We start from the raw sequence: 22,430 nt of genomic DNA, 5'->3' as shown, positions 1-22,430 counted from the left end.
AGTCAAGTACAAATAATAAATCTTTCAAAGAATAGAAGTCAGACTCTGAAGGAGTAGCCCCAGTGTTCCTGGGGGTGTGCTTTGCATGTCTACTGCATAGTTCACCCTCACGTCACTGTTTCTGCAGCCGACCCCTGAGGAGGGCTGTTCTTCTGCAAAGGATGATTCCATCTTCTACACTGCTCAGCAGTTTGAAGACGAGGAGCAGGCTGATGCTGCAGTTTTCCATGCAGAGCTAGCAATGGTTAGTTATTTCTTATGAGGTTTGGCAAATCAAGCTGCGGAAAACCCCATCTTCCCTTCAGGAATCAATTACAAGCAGTATGCATACTGTATGTTAAGAAATCTTCCAAGTGAATTCAGTTCATACATTTATCACTTACTCTATTAAGTGGGTAATATTAGGTTATGACGTTTGGTAACAGTAACATGATTTAGCAGGCTGTCTTCTAAAGTCTGGTTAAATAGTTTCATTGAGAGTAAAGCTGATTATCTGACACCTTATGTAAATTGAAAGTAGCTTACAGATGGTTGTGGACACCAATTGAAGTATTGCTTTTTTGAGAAGAAAAATCTTTAAACAAATAGTGTAATGCCTTTATCTTTCATGATTTGTCACTTTTCTTGTAGATTGACTCTAATGAAGCAGACTTGACTGATGAAAAGACGTTTGATTCTCAGTACCCAGGGGAAGAAGATGACACCTTTCAGGAGTCTATATTAGCGTTACATGGCAGCACGTGCAGTGTAGATCTGGATTACCAGCTGTCTATGCATTCCTCTACGCCCAAGGTAATCATTCAGTCATTGCTGAGCTTCTCTAACTTAAAGAGTTCCTGATTAAACAGCTTTGCAATTCTGCCTTGTCTTTGATGTAAAATCAGGGGCTTACAATAAATCATCATGTCTGATTTGTTCTAAGCAGACATATAGTTAGGTTTTTCAGTGGAAAGACATCCCTTTTGAATGCTCCATATATTATTCTATAGGAAAAAGCTTCTGCTCTATTTTTTAGACCAACCATAAAAATCAAATTAATTTTGTCTTTCAAGGTTGTAACTAAAACATAAGCAGAAGAGCTAAATCAATAAAAAAATCACAACCCCATTTCTCTTCCCTAAGAGGTCCCCTTTATCTTCCCCTTATCCCTGTTGTTCCCATTAAATAGATGCTCTCCCAGGCTTTGTTACCATATGTTCATAAGTATGAATGAATTTGATGTGTGTCCTTGTAAGTAATCAAAAAGTCACATATACAGTATTGGTTAAGCTTCATCTGCAGTAGAACTGAAAAAAAATATATACATTTTCAAAAGAATATTTTTGTTGTTTTTGGTTTAAAATGAAGCAGAGGATCCAGAGATAGCTGTACAGTCATAGGTTGGCAGATCTACTTGATCATCAGTCTGAACTATACTGTCAAATTTTTCATTCGATCTTACAATAAAATAAAAAAACATCATAAGAAACCATTTAGTTTTCTTCAGTTTAGTTTGTTTTCTGTAGGATTTTTCCTTTGGTTTCCCAGATCATATGGTTGTAATGTAAGCAGAGTTTTGCAGGATGGTGAAAACTCTCCTATTTATTTATGAATATTCAGTGCAAAATACAAAAGTAATAAATCCTGCAAAACAGAAATTGTAGGCAGTGAAAAACAAGAGTTTTTTTATCACTGATATTCATCTAAATTGATCTAAAGTAACTTTAATAAAATCTTTAATAAAAATGGTAAACTTTCAAGTTAAAGTATAAAATATATTGAAATCTATATAAGGATTTTAAAGCCCTTACAATAATGAGCTAAAATCCTCCATAAATACAAAAGTTTTACAAGAGCATGCCAAAAAACTACAGTGTTGTTACGGTAGTTTTGACATCATCTTTTGCATAATTCAAATACCTTTGCAATATATTAAATTTTTGTATTTTAAGCAAACCTAATAAGTATGTGAAAGTTTTTAATTATATTAGCATGGCTTTGTTCACATGACATATTTAATTTGGTCATATGTGGTTTTTATCTGGTATTTTCCAAATAAATTGGATAAATTACATATACAATCATTCCCAGCTGATTTGCAATTCAGCAAATATTGATGATTAATATTAATTGTCAATAAGGGATAACTAATTCTAACTTCTAATATCCCTGTGGTACAGTATGGTTTGTTTTATCTAATAGAGTACCCATGAAGATGCTTTTGCAAAGCCCTCATTTTCAGCAGCGACAGAATTTGCTGATGAAGCTGAACCATTTTTCCCTGAAGAGAAACGAATCACTCTTTCCCAGCCTTGGAAAGCTACAAGTTCAGCACTACCTTTTGGAGCCACTAACAAAACACCGTCTCCTGAGCAGCACATAAACCTAATGGAGACAGATTGTGTCATGCCAGAGGTGGTGCAGTCAGAGCCATGTTCAGCTTTGAATCATGACAAAAAGTCTATTCAGTCTTTTGAGACAGAAATGGAACTGGATAAGGCATCTGATGCCTGTGCAGAATATAAGCCCTGCCATGAAGGCAGTGTTTCCACAGATCCAGGCAGGGAAGATACTGATGATAGATCCTCTCACCAGGAAGGTTTTGTCCCTGTAAAGGTAATAATCTGCTGATTTTATGTATTATATTCTTGCTTTCAAGTGCAATACAGTTTCTACTACAAAAATGTATAGACGTAACAATACAAAAGTGCCTTTGATTGTCAATTGGTATGAGATAAAACCATATTTCTGGGGATACATGTTTGTGCTGAAGTTTATTTGCTGTTCAAACTGAACAAAATCTGATTTTCCAAACAAAGCCTACTGTATAGTATGGCATAAACACTATTACTCCATTTTATATTTTATTAAGCACAAGAGCTTAATAAAAGGTAATCAAAGGGCTGTGAGTTACTTACTGTGTAATATGGCCTGTGAAAGTGCAAAAATTATCTAGGAACTCTATGGCCTAAGTGGGTTACTTCAGAGAACCTGCTACATACTGTAAACAGATTAGTGAAGGCACTAATGTATTGACTGTGGTCCTAAAGTGCTCAGTTCTGAGCTGGACTAAAATCTGTGTAATATGCTTTCATCACAGTAGTCAACAGGTTAGCTACCTGTTTTGTTTTTGACTATTCAATGTAGCTGGCAGGGCCTTTATGGGTACTGTCAGTCTGTATTTTACAGGGTGAAAAAAGGGGATAGGGCTCATAATACTGTAGGTTGCTATGTTGCATTCTGAGCTAGGCGATGTAGACATTGTGGGGCTTCCAGTATATAAAAGGTAGTGAGTCTTACAGGGTACAATTACAGAACAAATTCCAAGTTATTTACAGTATGTTTCCAAAATACAGTTCACCTTTAATTAGGCAAACCTAATTGAAACATTCATTTTCTTTTAAAAGCAACAAGTATTCTTATATTCAAGGTCCTTTTACTTCTGTTGCAATACTTATTTTCAGAAAATACATCAGATTGAATCAATGACAAAAGCAAACATTTGAGAAGATAGCTCAAGTTGGGAGCTGTGTCAGCATGTGTATGCTGCAAAGGAACAAGTAAAGGTTTATTCCATGCTGAAAAGAGATGAAAAAAAAAAACATTTTGACTGTGGAGCCTTCTTCGGGTGTGACCCATCTGAACCATGACACACCCGAAGAAGGCTCCACAGCCGAAACGCTATGTTTCTTTTCTTCTATTTTCAGCATGGAATACACCTTTACTTGTTCATTTGAGAAGATGTTTGGTGTGCAATGCAGTGAAAATAAGTAGTGTCATCTGAAAAGATGTGGTTTATGTTATTAAAATTGAATTGAATCTGTATTTCAGAGTATTTCTCTTCTCATTTTGGATTTGTTTTAACATTTCTAAGACAAAACTATTTGTTCCAATACATTTAGTCCATTTTTAAGATAATTGTGTTATAGAATTTATGTGCTCCTGTGCAGTGGAATAGGCAGTTCAAATTTGGTGATATTTTAAAACTTTGTCTAATTATATTTGATACTAGCATCATAAATATATACTACATATTTTTAGGTCTTCGGGTTTAGAGGTCATATGAATTTAAACATTTGAATGAAAGCTTTTATTGATTTCATATTTGCAAATAGTTGATTTCCTTGGTTGGTCTCAGAGATGTGCTGTTGATGTTGAAATGTTGAAATTAATATGTTTACAGGCCAAAGGGAATTACACTAGTTATGCTGGGATTTTAAGTCTATTATGTGTAATATATGTAATTTTAGCTATCGTAACTTTGAAATGTGTGGTTGTATTCTGACAGTTTGCAATTAAAACAATGATGAGAGAGATTGAATGAGTCCCAAACCTCTCCAAACCTTTGACCTTCCCTATGACCTTCTTTCCTACTAGTAATATATAAGATCAATATTTTATTAAGTTCATCTTTGTGAAATAAATATTTACAATTAAACTCACACAGCTGTAATATGTTGTATACTGTAACTTCTGTTTAGAGAAACGAAGATACGGAGGATCAAGGCCTTGTAGAGAACATAGATAATGAAATGTTCTCTTCTGGAAGCAGTTTTGAGAGGACAATTACTGTTGTCAAGGGCAACTCTAGTCTTGGTATGTTATCTGTCTTTTTTATTATTTTTTCATTGTGTATGTATATAATATGCATGGGTATGTTTAGTAGTGCTGAGGACCTATAGATATATTTAGATTTTCTAAGAGTTTTATTTCTGAGTCCTTTCCTTACAAAATAGGTAATTTATTCTAAGAGCTTTGATCTTCAGTGGTAATGTCTTGTTCTTCTGTGGGATTTTCAGCAATACACTACAATGGTAAACATATCTATGTATGTGTTCTGTAGTAATAGACTGAGACATTTAAATTGATTTTAGATTAATGGACATATTCATAAAAATTAACAATTGTGAATTGCAGTATTTTATTCACTTGTAGTAAGTGAACTGCTGTTATTGGGAAAGGTGCAAAGATGGGTTCTATTCTCAAAACAGTAAAACATTTTATGATGAATTCTGCAATATAAAGGAGCAAATAAACTGTTGTAGGTAAACACTATGGTGAATTTGACATCACACAGATTTTGCAGTCTTACATCTGAAAATCATATCACTTCAAAGAAAGTACAGAAAAAGATGGAAATATTGTTTCCAATTTCATGATTATACATTTTAATGTCATAGTTACATGCTCAAATGCAAGTATTAAGTTACTCTGTATGCCCATTATTTTCTAAAGTTGTTTAGCTTATTTGTATTAGTTTGAAAAGTATATAGATGTCAAAAACATTTTATGTCACTTTTGAGTAACAAGACTATTGTAAGATTAATAAAATTAAATATAATCTATCCACACTATTTAAAATGAGCAGTCATTGACCTACATCTTTATGACATGCAAAAGTGTGTGATTACTTCATCTAAACAATCAATCTTATCCAGATTTTTTTTTGTGGACTTTGACAAAATTTGAAAACATGTGAAACATCTGGACAATTTTTGTAAATTACTGGATTCTGCTGGGCCATTGCCATAGCATCAAAGAGCTGATGTTAAGCTTGGAATTGAGTGGTGGTTACTGACTGAAAGTGAAATAAAGACACTGTTAAAATTATGCTTTAAGACAGGAGTTTTGCGATATCTGATATGGGCTTGGAGATAATTCCGCACTTTTGGAGAACAGAACAGATAACATGTTCTCCCAGTGTGCAGAGATTTATATTGGGAACTAAAAGAAGGGCAGATTCTAATCTGTATTCCAGTGTAGGTTTAGAGGGTGTTAACAGTGTATGGATGTAATCAGGAACCAAACCATTGAAGCCATATACTGTATAACACATACAGTATACAGTATATAGTATATAGTATATAACAGATCTTGCTTAACAAATAGTAAGCCCACCTACAGTACACATTTGATATTTTAGGTTTAAGTTGAATCTATTCTGAAAGTCATGGAAAAAATAAGTTTAGTGTGACGAAAAACAGAACTGTGACTTTTCAAGAATTTATTTGTGCATACTATAAATATCTGAAAGTGGACAAGAAAATATGACCATCTTCAGTTCAAAGGTAGAGCTGGACAAATGCTCTAACATGGTGGTGATTCAACAGAATCTGGCTGATAAATTCAGGTGGTTTCATGAATAATTCTGAGAGTAGATCCCATTTCTGAATGTCATTATAACTAGAGTAGCATACTAAATTGTACTATGGTTGTGTATTACCATAAAATGCTGTAATGTGTTTATTTATTATTTGGGTCTGACTTCAAAGCTTGGAACCGTTTTGAGGTAGCTGTGTAATTTAACAGGGAAAGGATTTAATACAAATTTCCCCCAAAATAAGAATTATGACTTTTGAATTAAAATAACACATTGCAGTTTTGATTATGATAAATACTGTGACTAATGATAAAGCTGCTTTTGAAGATGGATGGAATATTTTAATCAAACATCATAGTCTAATAAACAGATTTCCTTTAAACAGTACTGTTTGATAAAATTAAGGCCTTAACCCTTAGTAATGAATGTGAAAGGGGGGATATTTGAAAAAATGTTTTCAATAGCGACAGTACGGCTCAATAATTTAAACAGTTTGGGATTTTGCATAAAATAAAAAATATGTATTCTTTAAAAAATGTACCCTTCTTTAAAACTAAAGATTTTAAAATGCTGTGAAATAATTGAACAAGGTTTTTGGAGGAATTTCAAGTTTGGTATTTTTAAACATAATCTGTTAACTGTTCCAACTTTGGTAAGCAGACCCATCACTTTAGAATGGTGATACAGGCAGCTTTGCCAAATGTACATCGCTTGGAACTTTGAGTGCAATAAAAGAATCACTGAGTTTGAATGTTATAACATGTAAATATGGGATATCATCACATTTAATTAGCCAAAGACAGATGTTTTAGTAAGTTTGTGGAAGCTTGTGAAATGTTTTTTGTAAGCATTTATAAGATAAAAAATGTTCAAGTTTGGAATTTCAGTGAGACCATTTGATTAAGACTTTTTTTATTCACTGAAGTCCTTGCCATGGTTTTAATAACGTGTTGACCAAATCCAGTACAGCCCTCTGAATACCAGTCTCCAGACATTCCATTTCTCTGTGTGACATTAATGGGATCTACCATTTCCGCTGGCACAGAAGTTTTGTTTATTCAATTTAATTGCATTAATGTTACAGCTAAATGTGTAAGAAAATACGTAAAAACACTATACATAAAGTAATTAGACCAGGCCAAAGAGGAATTTATTTTCTTTTACTACTAATTAATTTGACCTCTTAGAATGTCATTATTTTTTCCTATGTTTACATAATCTAGATCACAATGCATATATGTCATGCAAGAAACATAGACAAGTGGCAGAATGTGTATATTACACTAATCAGTTACGAAATGTTTTGTTGTGGCATTAATATGGTTAATAAACTGGACTCTATTTTTTAAAAAGTTTATATAAACAAAGTATACACGTACACTCAGTGGGGTGTACATAGTTTGCCAACATCATCCAGTGTGTATTCTTTGGAACTGTTAAAGAGCAGCATAGTCTAATGTATGTACAGTATGTAATTGTAATTTGAACAAACATATGTTCCAAGTTTGTAACTTGATTTTTTCATGTTACATTTTGTCATATTTTCATTTTATGTCCCATGAACACAATATTGTACTGTTCTACTGCAGTATAATGATTATAGCACATCATCACTATGCAAAAATGTACTTTTAAGGATCTACTACTTTTGTAATTATATTTTAGGAGTGTTTTCAGAGTGTCTTCCAAAAACGTTATAACAAATAGGCAAGAAAACATATCATAATACTTTTTTTTCTGTCTTGTGAATGACAAAATGCAAGATGTAAGAAAAATTGTAGTAAACACAACTTTAGGCAATGTTTTAAAAACAGAAGCTCAGGTTTTCTCTAACTTTGATGTTTATATAGTTTTCTGGCATATAGTATTTCAGTGCTTCCTACTGATGTTATTGTAGTGAATGAAACATAGATGTTGGTGAAAATATAAAAAGTATTACCTTAATTCCTTTCTTCCATGCTTAAAGAAGAAAAAAATATTTATTTTCTTATTGATTGTACTACAGCCTAATTTATTTTGGTTTACAATTTCAATTGTATTTTAATCATGCACTTTGAATGTATTGTAATTTCAATAACATTTAAATAAAATGTTATCCTCCCCCTCAAAAAAAAAAAAAGAAAATGGTTTAATGTTGAACCAAGGGTTACATGGCCAATCATAGCAATAGCAACTATTCTTGCCTGGTGATTCGATGTTATCTGAAAACATATGTATTTGACAGGGATGACTGTGAGTGCTGTTAAGGATGGCTCAGGGATGATTATTCGCAGTATCATTCATGGTGGATCCATCAGTCGAGATGGGCGGCTTGCTGTAGGAGACTGTATCTTAGCTATCAATGGAGAGCCTACCACTAATCTAACCAATGCGCAGGCCCGTGCCATGCTGAGAAGACACTCCCTCATTGGGCCTGACATAAGGTAAGGAATGGGCAAGTATTCTAAGTTTTGAATCTTACCTAAAAGAGCATTAATAGACAAAGAACATCCTGAAGACATCAAGCAAAAAAAAACTATCAAGAGTAGAAGTGAGTTGTGACCTGTTACACCATCTATCATTTTATGTGTACTTCACATAAGTACACTTTAATGTTCGTGAAAGTTTTCTACAGAGGTTCAATTTTCCATTTTTATATTTTTTGCTAAATGTACAGTATGTAACTGTAATAGGAATAAAGAATGACCCACGTTTGTGACTTGTTTTTTTTGCTAAAAGAGGGATTCAGCCTGCATTACAAAAAATAAATAATTCAAAAGAGATTGATTATCTGGACATAACCTTTAATGTCTTTTAATTTTACAAAATAGTATAGTTTTCATTATAGGTGAGAAATATGATACATGGAAAATAGGACTGCTACTCATATACAAGTCAAATATAACCCTAACTAGATTTTAATAAAATTACTGCACACGCTTTTCATTATTTTGGATTACATTATAACAGATATATTCAGGAATTAAGATTAGTGCTAGTCTGGAACTTTGGTTGCCTCATAAACACTTTTGAAAATTGACATATAATACTTTTCTGACAATGAAGATTCCCCTTCATTCTTAGCAAATCGTAAAAGCAGTTCTTTAATTTCAAATTACTGGATATTTTTACTGCATTGCAACATTGGAGTCCTGGGTTCGATTCCGGACCTGGGGTGCTATCTGCAAGGAGGTTGTACAGTTTGTTCTCCCCATGTCATGTGGGTTTTCTCCGGGTGCTCCTGTTTCCTTCCATAGTCCAAAAACATAGCTTCTTAGCAAACTGACCATAGGTGTAAGTGGGTGGATATATTTGTTTGTGTTTGTGTGTCTGCCCTGCAATGGACAGGTGTGAGCCAGGGTGTATCCTGGCTTGCGCCCATTGCTTGCTGGGATAGGCTCCAACTCCCCCACGACACTGAAAAAGAACTACCTCAGAAAATGAATTATGTGCAATATTTCAAAATCTATTTTAGTGTACTCCTAAGGAATATACAAGACAGCTTTCAATGCACAGAGATAAAATTGTCACAGGGTTGTGCAATGCTAAATATATAATACTTTAAAAAATCACTAGTGTTCTTCTGCTCTTCAGAATCTCTTCAGAAATTCTGAATGACAACACATGAGGGTAATGTCTGCTTTCAATTGATTAGTGCTGCCACTCTTAAGAGCCTTTATTAGCACAGGTGTAAAAGATGCTGCGTCATATGCTTTTCGCATTCTAGATCTTCTTGTGCACCAGCTGACGATCAGTCCCCCTTTTATGTGTGAGTATTGGTAATTCAAAAATGAGTGGTGTGTTTTTAAAGGGAACAAATATTATCTAATCCGTTTTGTACATCAAGGCATGTGTTTAGTAATTCTGTTTCAGGTTGCAGGGGATTTTATCCAGATGATTTTTAATTAAAGGAAAACAACACAGCAATACAGTGCATGTCCCTGATTGTGCACCACTAAAATGAGACAATCTTTTGATGAGACTTTGATCCAGATTGATCTGGATTTTCATCAATAGTAACAATTTTTAGGATTCTTAGAAGCCACAAATTTAATACATATTTTACACGAATTTGGTGTATTTTGTAATTTAGGATATGGCAGGATGGCGATATAAAGTAGAATTGCTTGAGAAACGGCACCTTTCTGCCTTTTTGTAAAGCTTTATTTGAATATTCAATTCCTAGGAAAATAAGGACATTTTAAACCAGAAACAATCATAATTGAGGACAGTTGTTCTAAAGTGGAATAAAAGATAGTATTCAGAAACTCACATCTTTGAAGAGAAATTGCTTTATTTTTTTAATTTAGCCTACCATTAACACCTCTGGCTGAATACATCCAAGTTTGTTCCTATTCAACCCCTCTTCACAGTTCTAAACTACATCTAGGGCACCAAGTCACTGTAGAGTGTTATTAATAACTGTGTATCTGGATAAATCTCCTCTCTGGCATTTGTATTACACTAACCACAGTTCCTCTCATTTTGATTAACATTGTTTAATTTATTTTTTTTCGTGTGGGAAGGGTTCAAAGGTTCTGTTTCTGTGTTTCTGTGATAAAATTAACACACAGTACATGTCTGGCACATCCCATCCATGACTCACTAATTTATTTGTTGATCTGTTGTGCATATAAAGTCTTGCAAGTATTTGTTAATATGTGAAGCAGGTACATAAGTGTTGTCTTTACCAATATCTGCATGCAGTAATATTCAAACATTTTGGATATGCTTTGGTTCCTCTTCCATTAGATCTGTCATTTTCAACATCAAAATTTATATATATGCTTACTATGTTATGAGCTGCCCCTGCACTTTTATAAGACAGCTGGGAAGTTGGTTGCCATTGGGTTGATATTATGTTATCTATGCATGGTCACCTCCAGTACCTAGCCAAATCACATTTTATTAAATAAGAAAATGACCTTCTTTTTTATATAGTAACAATTTCATATTATCATACTTTATTTCTATATAATGCATCAAATAGGATGAAAAAAATTCCGCAGGATATCATAAACATGAATTGAATAAATTAAATTATCAAGCATAAATGTAAAGGTGCAACTGTTTTAATAATGTTATGCAATTGATCTATAAAGAATTTTACTTCAGTTCGTTTCTTCAACAAATAGGTGCTGTTCTTCGTGGGCGACCTGTCCAATAAACACTAGATAAAGCACTAATCTTGGGGATAGTGTAGAATAGTGCTTAGGCTTCTCAATTCCTGATTAGAGGAATGTGGGGTCAAGTTCCAAAAAGGGGGGTGGGCTCTGGCACCCTTGATTAAAGTACTTCACCCGCATTTGCTCCAGAAAAAAAAATAGGTAAGAAGGTTACTTTAGATAAAAGCATTAGCCAATGAGTAATTATAGGCACAGTTGTCTTCCTGATAAAACTTTGTTTGACTGACATGTCAGATGTTTTGTTTTGTTTTTGTATTCAGTTTTTAATTATTTGCAAACATTGAATAATATTTCACAACATTGTTTTTAGGCAAAGAGTTTGATTATCAAAACAAAAGATAGATTTTAAATCATTTGAATCTTTTTTGTCATTACAAATAGAGTATCCTACCATTTTGTGATGGTTCAATCTTTCTTGGTCTATTTCTGAAGCTTTACACAAACTCGTAAGTCCCACACTATATGCAGTAATTGCTATTTTGAGCTTAAGAATCTTTAATTTTATACCAATTCTAATTAGCCTTCTTAATTTAATTACTTTGTATTTTGAATGTCATAGTAATATTACAATGATCAAAAGAACAAAAATAAATCTTGAAATTCTCCAATACTGTATATAATCGCAGTGATCATGACAGATCTAATGGTTTGGATTTTCTCTATATGCTGGTAAGTATAACTATAATTCCATTGGTTTGGGTACATTTTTGAAAAGTAAACTTGCTTAGTCCTACTTACTTTTTTGTTCCAGTATCACCTATGTTCCGTCAGAGTATTTAGAGGAATACAGAATCAGCCTGGTTCACCTGAAGGATGAAACTACCTCTGGAGCACCTTCTACATGGTAAAAAAGGAATTCAGATTTTAATGACATTTTTGGAAAAGCCTGTCAGTAGTTGCAGAGGAAAGCCAGTTTTCACTGAATGCTCCATTTCTTGACATTATTTCCTAAAGAGAGTGAAGAATGATTCTATATTATTTTCAATATTTTCATATTATATATTTTTTTCTCTTTGCCTAACTGGCAAGCAACAGGCACAGCAGGGTACAGCAGTCCATTGCAGGGCAGACACTCAGACACAAATACACCAGGGCCAATTTTCCCAGAAGCCAGTTAACCTACCACTATGTCTTTTTGACTGTGGGAGGAAAGCGGAGCACCTGGAGGACCCCAGGTCTGGAATTGAAACCAGGGCCCCAGTGCTAAAAGGCAGCAATGCTAATCACTGCACCCCCATGCCAAGAAACGTATTGTTGAAATTTAAAAAGAGCTTGTTACTGACTGCGAGAGACAACACAGAAAAGAAACACTAAAAACACTTCCTATCACATTGACCAATAATAATTCACAACAGTTAACGCTCTTTGAATCTGTTAATCAAGCTACATTTTTCCGCTTGGTTTGTTCGAGCAGAAATTGGAGATCAGAATGAAATGCAATTCAAAGTGCGGTCTCCTGAATTCCATAGGAATTGTGGCTGAATGGCTTGTGGCGAATAAGATCACTGTGGGTTTCTACCCAGCCACAAAGCTGAGACACTTTTGCCATTTGATGTTGGATTTATATCAATCATGGTTACTGTTTGTCTCTGGTAGCTTTTTTGTTGCAACTTTGGAGAGTCATTTAATAAGCAATAGGAAGCTAGGTCAAATATCTGTATGAAGGTTATTGAAGGTGTTCTTGGATGCAGGTGAGAGTTATGACTGACATTTTTGTTTGTTTTTGTTTGGGTTTAGTGGGGAAGCTGGTGAACTTCCTGAGCGGGAAGATGGAGAAGGAGAGGAAAGTGAAATGCAGAGTTCTGCTTACAGCAACTGGAACCAGCCAAGGAAGTAAATATACTACATTTTTTTATACAAAGCTGCCTGCAGTGACAAGCACTAACCCCATTTACAAATGGGACTTTAGTTTTCAGATACTGCCAGTATAAACCCATATAAACCTACCAAACCTGTGCATTCATTTTTTTCCACTTTCTAGATACCATATTAAAAAATATAAATCTCTGAGAATTGTGAGATAAGGCTTTGGCAATCTGAACTGTTATTTATGATAAAGATAAATTGGAAAGATTGATCGTGGGTTTTTTTTCCTTAAGAGTGGAGCTGTTTCGAGAGGCTGGTAAATCCCTGGGTATCAGTATTGTGGGGGGAAGAGGAATGGGGAGCCGGCTAAACAATGGGGAGGTGATGAGAGGAATCTTCATCAAGCACATCCTAGAGGACAGCCCTGCAGGGAGAAATGGAACACTGAAGACAGGAGACAGAATCGTAGAGGTACCCAGATTAATTGATTATAAAACTATATCTTTCCTGTCTATGGCACTGACCCAGAAACATTCAGTTCTGTGTGAGTATGCTTGCCTTGCTTTGAATGGAAATGGTTAGAGTACTACACTTGGTCCCTATTGTATTCTTTGGTTTCCTCTTTATATGTCAGACTAAAAAAAATAGAAAAAATGGTTGCAATGGGAGATTATTCAGTAGCAAAGGTACCTTTTTGCACTTACATGCTGGGGCTCTGAGTTCAATTCCAGATCCAGTGTGCTATTTGAGTTTGTATAATCTCCTTGTGTTCACATGAGTTTTTGTCAGGTGCTCCAGTTTCTTTCTACAGCCCAAAGACATATTGACAGGTTAAATGGCTTCTGTGAAAACGGGACCTAGTGTGAGTGTGCGCGTGATTGTGTTTGCATCTGCATGAGCCTTGTGATGGACATCCTGTCCAGGGTGTGTTGTGCCTTGTGCCTATAGCTTGCGCAGTTAGCAAGTGGACAGAGGTTATGAATAACTTAGTGTCTTGTTCAGCCTGAAAAAGTTTTATTTCACCTAGTCTAACCATAAAAGCTAATTATTGACTAAATGTATAACTTTGGTTTTCAGAGTTGAAGAAACACAGAAATTGAAGATATGTGATTAAAACATAGCTTGAGGGGAATAATCCCCCTGGAAAAAGAGGAAGTTCGTTCCATGGGGTTGTTTAGTGTTTGTCACTTAAAGAAAAGTTAAAAATCTTCATTAGGCTACATGTATTAAATTGTGGGAAAACAGAGGACCTGTATTACAGTGTTGCAAAAACCTTACACGAGCATTCCCTTTCTCTTTCGGAAGTTCACCAGATAAGGCTACCACCTACCACCAGAAGCAGGGAAAGTCTGCATTTTGTTTTTATCTTTGTGTTTTCCAGGTGGATGGAATCGATCTGAGGGATGCCAGTCATGAACAGGCAGTCGAGGCCATCCGTAAGGCAGGGAATCCTGTGGTGTTTTTGGTGCAGAGCATCGTGCACAGACCCAGAGTGAGTCTCAGAGTTCAAAGATAATTAAAAATGTTAGAGCATCAGATTGGCTTCGCTGGTGTCAAAGTATTGAAGTATTGAAAGGAAATCATCAAAATGAAGCAACCCATTGAGTTGCTTATAATAATTTCGATAGGACTTGATTCATTATAAGAAACCTGTTATTCATAGACAATACTATCATTTCTTGTAATTCCATTCCTATATTTGAGCTTACTTGTAGATGTGACACATTCTTTGTTCTGTGTTTCACAGCTATAGTGGTACTTATAATAGTAGAAAAATGGCTAATCAAGTCAGATTTTTCCACAACTGTATTAGATGTACTAGAGGATATTGTGTGAAAATATTAAAATAACAAAATGCCTGTGTCATATATTCTTTGATCTTTCAGCGTTTATTTTGAGCAGTGATTCATTTAGTAGTATCAGTTGTCCCACCCTCAAACTAATACATTTAAGAAAAATAAGTTGTAGTTTATATTTTAGTATTTTAGTTCTGTGTGGATATATGCAGAATTTATAATGTTTATTAACTATGTTATACACGATGACTGAACCCTTAATAATAATATATAGCATTGACCATAAAGACCAGACACTTGTCTGTAAACTAAAAATTCTCAGTGCTGTTTTATTTAGTGAAAGGTACAGTTTCATATTTTATTTCTTAGACAAAGTTAAGTGAGAATTATTTTTTCCTGAAGCAAGAAATGGTATCAATTTTTAAGAATTGATAAATCAAAATATACCTATATATTTATCATTGAAGTGCTCACAAGGATTGCCAATCCTTGATATTCATAATCAGAAAAACCTAGAATAACTACTATTCAGAAAATGGAATTGGGTGAATTAAATTATTTAAAATGAGTGAGTGAACTACATTGCAACCCAAGTAAGATCTTTTTCTGACATACTTTTCAAAGGTTAGGCAGTGATGCATTAGTTAGACTTTGCATAAATAAGTGAATTTTGATTTTTTTTAAGATGTGAGCGTACTGACCTCCAAAAATGGACATAATATAATAATAATAATCCAATAGTTAGTATAATAAAAATATGAATATATTTAGAAAAGCTTTTGCTTTTTTTTAATGAAATCGATTTTTTCCTCCTTCCACTTCAATAAAATTTCATATGCATGGCTTATTTTTACATTGTGCCTGTATTAACAACCTTCATTGTCAGACATATTGGTTCAGTTACATTAACCAGTAAACCATGTCATTGTTTTCCTCTCCCAGCCTGATTCTTTCTATAGTCCTTCATCATCTCCTGTAATAGAGAAACATATTACTACAATGCCTTTACCTCATCAGCTTTGTAAGGTAATTCTTTCTTCTGTAGCAATTCTGTATTCAACTGTAGTCACATCACTCTGTTAAAAATTACTTGTAATGTAAGTATTTACATACATGCAGGCAGGAAGCCTTCTGTGTGTGTATGTAAAAGGCTGAATAAATTCAATTTAGACTTGTCCTGGGAATATTAAGTTTGTATTGCAAATTGCTGGCAGGGTTGACATTCAGATGGTTTATTATCTCTAAATTGAAACCTAATCCAATTTCTAAAGAAATTGGAAGTACCAAATGCTATATGGACTTCTAAAAATACTTTATTATTATTTTCTTTAAAATTTCTCCTCAGCATTCAGATGTTCTTAATCAGTTGTGTACACATCAATGAGAGTATTATGTTCTGTGGTACAGTAGTTAATGATACATCCAGGCTACTTAGTCAGTTATTATTGTAATGTCATACAGCAAATTCTCAAATATCCCATGCAGGCTTTGCACCATGAAAGTGAAATCATTCAAGGTTAGCCATTGCGTTAAAAGAAACAGTGGTGATTGACATCAGTACAATTTGGTGTTTACTAAAAGGAAGATTTTACATCAGAATTATTACATCTTAAAATGTGAACTCCCAAGACATCATAATTAAACACCGTACTTGCTCTTAGTATAAACATATTGCTTGGAAATCACTAGACTAAAATCATAATACCGATCTTAAACAAACTTAAAAAATGCTTGGACAGACAATTGGATTTGTTCAGCCAGTGTTGTGTATTATTTGTCAATAATTAATCCCGTGTTGCTTTTAGAAACCACCCTTGCCTTTTCTGCTGCCAAAACCAATCCCTGAGCCAGCCTTCAGCAGTACTAATCCATTTGTTGCCTCCTTTCAGCCTTCCCTGTTCCAGGTTAGATTATGTGTCCTTGTAATTTTGCTGGATTCTGTTTGTTTTTTCTAATTTGTATACATTTTCGTGCTTTAAAACCCAATATTAACATGGTCTTCATTGCAATTAAGCATTTACTCTGCTTTAGTTTGCAGGAAAGGAAAAAAATACCTATTCGTCTTAAAACAAAGTATTAGAACCTGTGTTAAGTGTTAGGAAAACAATGTTTTCTTCATTTAGATCCACAGGATTTTACGTTATTGGTAAATCAAAAATAATTTAAAGAATAATGAATTCTAATTTCTAATGAAATCTTCTAAGTAAAATTTAAGTAGAATGAAATTATACACTGGTGGTAAAAGCTGTTGGTTCTGATATAAAATCTTGCTAAATTACTATGGAAACGTTCCTGAAATTGTATTATTAATTACCTCAAATGAACATGCAACAGGAGACATTTTGCAGTAATTTTGCTTAAATCTTTTCTCAGGAAAACAGTTCCTTATTAGCTATCACATCTTCTGAGCATTCTAAGATTGTGCCACTTATCTACACATTTCTTATTATTTTTAAAGGTTATACTGTACTATTTTAGTGGGGACTATTTTTAATTGAGGTATTTTAGACTCATTTTTTCCAACTTTGTATGTTAAAAAAACACATGCTTTACAGACAAAAAAGGTGTTACATGACTGTGAAGAATGGAAAATCTAGAATAATGGCAGGCTGGGTGGCAAAAAGACACACATGGGGAAAATGGTGTCTGCTACCCGTATTTGCACTAGTGTCAAACATTTTGTGCATAATGCTTTGGATGTGTCTTATCTTATAACCTCCTGTCCTTATTGCCCCTTCTGTAGAATTTCTGCTTCAGTTTTTCAGTTTTTCACTGCACTGCACTTTCTTGAATAACATCTTTAGAGTAAGATTCAAGTTTTATATCCCCAGCCCCTTTTAGCTACAGTACAGATTTAGTCATCCTGAATATTTTTTTATTTATTAAGTGTTGTTTTTTTTTAGAATTACATTTTTCATTTTTTTTTATAATACATGCATCAGACGATGACAACAGAATCAAATGAAGAGAAGTGCATCCCAACGTCAAATGTAATTGCCAAACATGAAATAAAAATCAAGGTTAGTAGTGATTAGACTGTCCTCATTAGGATTTTAAAAAATAATTATGTAGCTCTTTTATACCTGTATACACAGCACTCTCTATGTATACTTGATGTACATATCTAAAAAATGACAACTTAACTATGTGATAGCTGCCCTTTGTCTTATATGTTATTGAATTTTCTCTGTTGCTATAGGGATCTGAGAGTCACAGTAGACTTTTCCTTCGCCTCTCCCCAACTAACCCCTTTGCTCCTACTCCATTTAAGGTTTGTGGGACTTTGTGTGTTGTAGTGGCGTCACCTTCCATGTATGTTTATTCACACATCCAGTACAGTATATGTTATACATTATATATTGAGTGTGATGTGAATGAATGTGTATATGAATAAATATACATAATTCAGATATTGAATATCTATATACATGTGATTCTACTGTTTATTCCCTTTTTATTTTGTTTAGATTAACAATTTATCTGAATTATTGGAATTATATTAACATCATTGGTAATTAAATTATTAAATGGTTAGGCTTAGTTGCTATCATGCATTTTCCAGCTATATAAATTAAAAATATAATATAAAATAAATAGAATAATGGTCTTCTGGTGAATAACAGGAATGATTACACAGGCATTTAATATAAAAGAGAAATGCATACCAACTGATAAGTCATTGACAGCCACTCCCAGCGTGTATTCATTAAAATGTCACCATAAACCATTTTTAAATTCAGGAAATAAAACTTAAATGAAACACTGATGTGATGTCCAAATATTTCACACTGTTAAAAATATTCCATCACCAATTGTGCTGCCAGATGACTTGTATTTTCATAATCATTTACCTCATCTTGAATTACTAAAATAATTACTTTCATTCAGTATTTCAGCATGTCAGAATATTGACTTTTACTATGCCATAAACACACATGAAAAGTTATATACAGGGAATTCACCACGCAGTTTATATTAACCCCAGAAATTCTGTTCTGGTGTTTTGGTACTATATTAACACCAAAACAAATTTCCAGAGGTGTGACTGAACCACGTTATGATCTGTGCCATACTCTGAAACTGGTGAGAGTCTTTGTCATTTAATTTAGTATTGAAGATTGAAGATTCCAGGCTGTGCTGCTAATTAATTTAAGTGGGAAGAAAAGTGATCTTTTAATATGCGTAGACTTCCATCTATGCTGGTTGCATGAATCTGGATTAAGTAAGGGCCGCAAAACACAGCCAGTATGAAGCACATACTGAATACTGTACTTCTTAATGGAGAGTGTTACTTTATTCTTTATAAAAAATAATGATGATAAATGTAGATAAATGTTACTGCACCTTACAGTAATAATACTGCCAGTTGTTGTGACAGTCAGTAGAGGATGACAGGAGGAGGAATGTGGAGGAATGAATGATGTTCCTTGGTGATTTTACTTAAATTGTCCAGTAGTTTTGGCAACCCTACCCAGTGGGATTAATGCGTTACTAAAATAACTAACAAATGTATATTTTGTGAGGTGTGGCAGAGCACTTTAGAATAAATCACTGTATATATTATTATATATAATTTCTTTACATTAATAAACATTATTTTTGTAATTATAATGATAACTATGTATGTGTGCATAGTGTATGTATACACAGTGTCTCAGTTATGAAAACAGATTACAGCTTGTTTAACCAATTTTCAGTTAGTTTGAAGGTAAGTGTTTTTAAAAAACCAATAGTCAAATCTGGTTCCATAACAATATGCTTGAATAACAGAAAAGTACACTTTATGTTTGAATTGTATGTAAGTCACATGTCATTAATGTATGAGATTAGCAACTTCAAAAATAAAGAGTAACTACAATTCTTCCTTTTCCATGATTATCAGTAGTAAGTACTTCATAATCATAGGTCTTATTTATTACTGTGACAGTCCCTGCCCGGATATTATTGCATGGCTTTTCAGATTATCTCCTAGATATGAGCTGCTATGTATACAGGACTGCTGTGAAGATTTCCTGTGGAATTTGATAATATAGTAACTCAACAGATGGTAGTAATAAAAATACTAATCAAAGCCAGATGTGTTTCTGTGGTATGAGATAGTGCTGAATATGATAAAATTAGAGAAATGAGCAATTACAGACATATTTAAACTGCTAAAAATCATCAAAGGAAGCAGTTATAAAGTACCAATGTACAGCATGGTTTGTATCTCAGTCTGCAAAATTTTAATATAAATACTTCATTCCATTTGATTAAATTTGGTATTGATGCACCATTACCTGTGTTTTATTTCTGTTTTTATGGACACAACAGGCACCATCAAACAGATTGGATTTGGAAGCAGGAAAGGTTTCTCCAAGTGTTCCACTGGCGAGTTCACTCCCAGTGGTGCCCCCTGTTGGTGAGACAGAGACGGACACACTGATGGAGCCAGAGAACCTTGCCTTGCCAATGGACTCTCCAGATGAAGAAGAGGATGAATTTGGTTACAGCTGGAGTAAGTACCTTGACAACACAAACAGTCATGTGTGATCTTGGTCATGTCTTTGTCATTGGTTGTTTTAGATAGCGATTCCTTGAATTATGGAAGCCCTTTCTTACACAGAGAGGAAGGATAATTTGGTTGGGGGTTATAAAAAATTAAAATGAAGAAAAGATATAATAATAATAATAATAATAATAATAATAATAATAATAATAATAATAATAATAGTGAATGTCTTTATTCAGAAAAAAATTGTCTTTGTGTATCTCAGTTATTAAAATCTAAATTTCGAAAACTATAAAAAAGTTATATCTCTCCCTTCATAGTTGAAGTATAGTCAAATTGTTTTTTCGATATCTGCATCTAAACATTCAGTGTAACTAAATATTGTGCTAAGTTACTGTTTCCTGATAAGACTTCCTGACATCTTCCCCTCAGAAAAGATCATACAGCGCTATGGCAGCTTACCTGGTGTACTGCACATGATTGAGCTGGAGAAAGGAAAGACGGGACTGGGGCTCAGCTTGGCCGGCAACAAGGACCGTTCCAGAATGAGTGTGTTTGTAGTTGGAATTGATCCAAGCGGAGCAGCTGGAAGAGATGGCCGGATCCTTGTTGGAGATGAATTACTAGAGGTCAGTGGCAACCAGTGATTACTGGAGTCCTGCTGGGAACATAGGGTCAGAGTGGATGACATAGAATTGTGCTGCATTCTGATTTGAATTTGAGTGTGTTTGCATATTTAGAATTAATTAAAAACCTGGTACGCGAGAACATATAAACTTTAATAAGATATGTGCTAGTTATATTTTTATGTTTCCTGGGAAAGTGCCCATATGCCATCTTATGCCAAACCATAATCTGTTTTTTTCTCAAGTTTACGTTTGCTAGAAACATTCCTCTTTGTCTATAAACATAGTCTCTTTGTGGCACCAACTGTAAGCTGTGTTTTCTTTGCCATGGAGCTGGTTGTTAATTGATGTGATCTGCCTTCTCTCTATTCCTGTTTGGATTTGAGATTATTGTGTGTTTTCTGTTCCTGTTCCTCTAACAAAAAAATCACTCCAGTTAGAGTAAATGACAGATATATGTATTCAGTTTTTAACATTTTTATATTACAAAAAGGTTTGCAGGAAATATAGCAATTGGTATTTCAGTAAACTAAACAATACAAAGTATAGCAGCTATACCGAAGGTGATGTAGTGTTACAATAAACTATGCATGGAGTATGCAACATTCAGCATGACATGTAATGAGACAGTTTAGCTCATGTACACTACTACATTATACAGTATATGTTTTTTGTACAGTTTGATATGTGGATTTTGTTTTTGTCTGTTGATGCTAATGAAGGAATATTTTTGCATCAACAGATAAATGGACAAATTTTGTATGGCCGTAGCCATCAGAATGCATCATCCATTATCAAAAGTGCACCTTCTAAAGTTAAAATAATTTTTATCAGGTAAGAACACTTTTCAGATTTAAAATATTTATTGTATTTTAAATATCTTCCTGTAATGGATGTACAGTATAAAGTATTTTACGGTTTATATTATAGTTCTTGTTTTTAGCCAGTAGAGGGCTCTATTGGAATTTATTATAAAGCTCTAAGAGGTTCAGCCAAAAAAATGTGTACAGTATCTATGTACCTCTACATAATTTTGTTTTGAGTCAAATTCCCATAACATATGGATCATATATAGCTTTCTAATCTGGTTATTATTATTCTTAAAGAAATTTTACCTTTTGGAGACATTTTAGTACATTTTGTAATTTAAATAAAATTGCTGGTAATGGTTTTTTTTACTAGAAATGCTTTCCAATCACCTTGCTTTTACTAACTATATAGAATTTGTATTAGCATGCCAATTCTAATGAAGTGAAATGAGAGTTACAAATTATATTTAATAAGCGAGACTTTAAAATTCAATCTATTTCATTATGGTTTATGGAGCAGAATACCCGATAAATTATTCCTCTGCACATTGTACATCACACCACACCAAAGTCGATCTTGCAAATTTGCAGCTGTATTTTTTAACTGATTTTTTTCATGGGCATTAAATGACATAAAAGTTACCGTACCACAAAGTAC

General features: G+C 33.7%; 1 protein-coding gene across 22 annotated transcripts in view; it reads left to right on the top strand.

Moving 5' to 3' along the window:
• Positions 1-22,430, top strand: part of LOC148677638 (multiple PDZ domain protein) — a 61,932-nt gene that overhangs the window by 23,020 nt on the left and 16,482 nt on the right. For 5 of the 22 annotated variants that reach the window (XM_088609799.1, XM_088609634.1, XM_088611156.1 and 2 more), the window contains exons 18-34: positions 128-244; positions 631-792; positions 2,182-2,595; positions 4,461-4,575; positions 8,304-8,502; positions 9,786-9,827; positions 11,996-12,088; positions 12,982-13,077; positions 13,344-13,521; positions 14,432-14,542; positions 15,789-15,872; positions 16,652-16,750; positions 17,789-17,866; positions 18,046-18,117; positions 20,160-20,343; positions 20,770-20,966; positions 21,706-21,797. In XM_088609799.1, coding sequence (XP_088465925.1) covers positions 128-244; positions 631-792; positions 2,182-2,595; positions 4,461-4,575; positions 8,304-8,502; positions 9,786-9,827; positions 11,996-12,088; positions 12,982-13,077; positions 13,344-13,521; positions 14,432-14,542; positions 15,789-15,872; positions 16,652-16,750; positions 17,789-17,866; positions 18,046-18,117; positions 20,160-20,343; positions 20,770-20,966; positions 21,706-21,797 — 2,333 coding nt within the window. The remainder of the gene's footprint in view (positions 1-127; positions 245-630; positions 793-2,181; positions 2,596-4,460; positions 4,576-8,303; positions 8,503-9,785; positions 9,828-11,995; positions 12,089-12,981; positions 13,078-13,343; positions 13,522-14,431; positions 14,543-15,788; positions 15,873-16,651; positions 16,751-17,788; positions 17,867-18,045; positions 18,118-20,159; positions 20,344-20,769; positions 20,967-21,705; positions 21,798-22,430) is intronic. The other 17 variants (XM_088611416.1, XM_088610219.1, XM_088610395.1 and 14 more) reach the window with 16 other exon arrangements.

Source organism: Lepisosteus platostomus, chromosome 1 (assembly GCF_059453375.1).
Source record: "Lepisosteus platostomus isolate fLepPlt1 chromosome 1, fLepPlt1.hap1, whole genome shotgun sequence".
NCBI lineage: Eukaryota > Metazoa > Chordata > Actinopteri > Semionotiformes > Lepisosteidae > Lepisosteus > Lepisosteus platostomus.
The sequence above is the reverse complement of the archived record's forward strand: the minus strand, read 5'-3'. Positions and strand labels throughout refer to the sequence as shown.